Genomic DNA, 2,272 nt, shown 5'->3' with positions numbered 1-2,272 from the left:
ATGGTCCAGCGTCTGACCTACCGTCGTAGGCTGCCCTACAACACAGCCTCTAACAAAACTAGGCTGTCCCGAACCCCTGGTAACAGAATTGTTTACCTTTATACCAAGAAGGTTGGAAAGGCACCAAAATCTGCATGTGGTATGTGCCCAGGCCGACTAAGAGGGGTCCGAGCTGTGAGACCTAAAGTTCTCATGAGGTTGTCAAAAACAAAAAAGCATGTCAGCAGAGCTTACGGTGGTTCCATGTGTGCTAAGTGTGTCCGTGACAGGATCAAGCGTGCTTTCCTTATTGAGGAGCAGAAAATTGTGAAAGTACTGAAGGCAAAATCACAAAGTCAGAAAGCTAAATAAAAAATGGTGCATGTTTAATAAATTCATAAATTTGTTCTAAAAAAAAAGAATATATCAATGAGAAGAAAATTTAACTTTCCAAGCTTAGTTAATGCTTATCCTTACATTAGTTACAGGAAAACATTTTGTTCAGAAAAGAATACTGGTATTGTTCAACCGGTTTAAAGTATAAACATCATCGTGTGGATTTTAACATGTTAAAAAAAAAAAAAAAAGAAGGAGCGTGGGGAAGCATTACTTGCTCTAGCCAGTCCTTGGTCATTTCTGTTGGAGCCTCATGAACTCTGCCCTCTGACCCCTCTGTCTCTGTTAGGGCTGCTCAGGTGAGTGAGTCACCTCAGCAGGCATCATCAGCCTTTGTCTTTCTAAAGTTTGTCTTTGGCATAGGCTTCAGGTGGTGATTCTACATTGAGAGCTAACGACTAGTGGAGGGAAATAATGTCGCTTAGCTTCCTGCAAACTTCTGTTCTTGTTATAGCTCATGTAAACTGGAGGAGCCTGTCCCATGGCCGGGGGCTAAGGATCGAGCAAGGTAAGCAGTATCTTCTAACCTGCCGTTCACCTGCCCTGAAAGCACAGGTCCTCTCCAGACTAGCTCACACTTTGTTGACCAAGAAATTCTAGTGTAATATTTCCATCCAAAATGTACACAGTCTTACTGTCACACTTGGAAAACACAATCCAGTATTATAGAACTAATAAAGCATAAATGGAACTGTGTGTGTGCATACCTGTAAATACACACTGAGCTTTTTTCCAAGTCAAACGATTGAGGTGGGAGTTTGTGGGTAGGTAGCAGGAGAAGTCCTAAAACAGACACATTTTAAAGTGGTTTTAAAGATGTATTTCATGTTCTTATAAAGAATGCAGCTGAATTTTCACTCTTGACTGGTGGAGTTGAATTTTCATTTTTACACTGAACTGCCATTGGAGCTATCAGACAGAGCTAATAATGCTCGTTGCCCACATACTCAAAAAACAAAACAAAAAAACAAACAAACAAAAAAAAAACAACCAAACAACAAAGCACTAATAATGCTTAGTTTCTGAAATTCCATCCTAGAAATAGGTCATTAAAATGTTCTTAAAGGCATCCTTTTTAAAAATCTGATCATTGTTTCCTCATATCCATGTTGTTTCAGAGGAGGTGTAGTGGGTTGAATGTTACGCGGCCAGTTGAAACTGTCTCAGCTGGCACTCCAGCGGGTTTTCCGAGGCAGTAAATCACATAGACGTTGGGCCATCTTTCTCATGCAGAGCAGCTAGTGAATTCAAACTTTCTGCCTTTCGACTGGCAGCACAACTCCCTATCACGAGGCTACCTGAGTGTGCTCCCCATAATTCACGTGTACCTGGAATCTGTGAATGTGACCTTATTTGGGAAAATGGGATTTTGTAGGAGTAACAAAATTAGGAGATACTACTGGATTGGTGTTAGGTGCCATCAAGTTGGCCACTACTCATAGCAACCCTTTAGCAGATCTACACCTTGCACATTCCTGCACCATCCTCAGGATCTTTCATACACTCAAGCCCGTTGTGATGGCCACTGTCCATCCATCCCCTTGGAGATCTTCCTTACAGAATGCTCCAAGTGAGTGAGATGGAGTTTCGCCATCCTTGCCTCTTAAAGGAACATTCTGGTTCCACTTCCATCAAGACAGATTTGTTTCTTCTCTTTGCGGTCCACAGGATATTCAGTACTCTGCAACATCACAATTCAAAGACATCAATTCTCCTAAGGTCATCCTATTCACTGCACAGCAGTTGAAAATGGCATGACTTGAAGCGGGTGCACCTTAGTTTTTAAACTGACATCCTTGCTCTTTACCACTTTGGAGAGGTCCTAGGCAGTGGATTTTCTCAATGCAACATGCCCTTTGATTTCTTAACTGCAGCTACCATGGGTTTTGATTGTAGA

The 2,272-nt window shown here is 41.8% G+C and overlaps 1 protein-coding gene across 1 annotated transcript; it reads left to right on the top strand.

The window, feature by feature from the left end:
- On the top strand, positions 1-351 carry LOC102868203 (60S ribosomal protein L34-like). Its single transcript, XM_006884350.1, has one exon. The coding sequence runs from the start codon at positions 1-3 to the stop codon at positions 349-351; it is 351 nt and encodes a 116-aa protein (XP_006884412.1).
- The last annotated feature ends 1,921 nt before the right edge of the window (positions 352-2,272 follow it).

This window comes from Elephantulus edwardii, unplaced genomic scaffold (assembly GCF_000299155.1).
Source record: "Elephantulus edwardii isolate Elephantulus edwardi_28Jun2011 unplaced genomic scaffold, EleEdw1.0 scaffold00033, whole genome shotgun sequence".
Classification (NCBI taxonomy): domain Eukaryota; kingdom Metazoa; phylum Chordata; class Mammalia; order Macroscelidea; family Macroscelididae; genus Elephantulus; species Elephantulus edwardii.
The sequence above is the reverse complement of the archived record's forward strand: the minus strand, read 5'-3'. Positions and strand labels throughout refer to the sequence as shown.

Excerpts from the sequence above, each read along its gene's own strand:
- LOC102868203 (XM_006884350.1), top strand. The coding sequence starts at position 1 with ATGGTCCAGCGTCTGACCTACCGTCGTAGGCTGCCCTACAACACAGCC.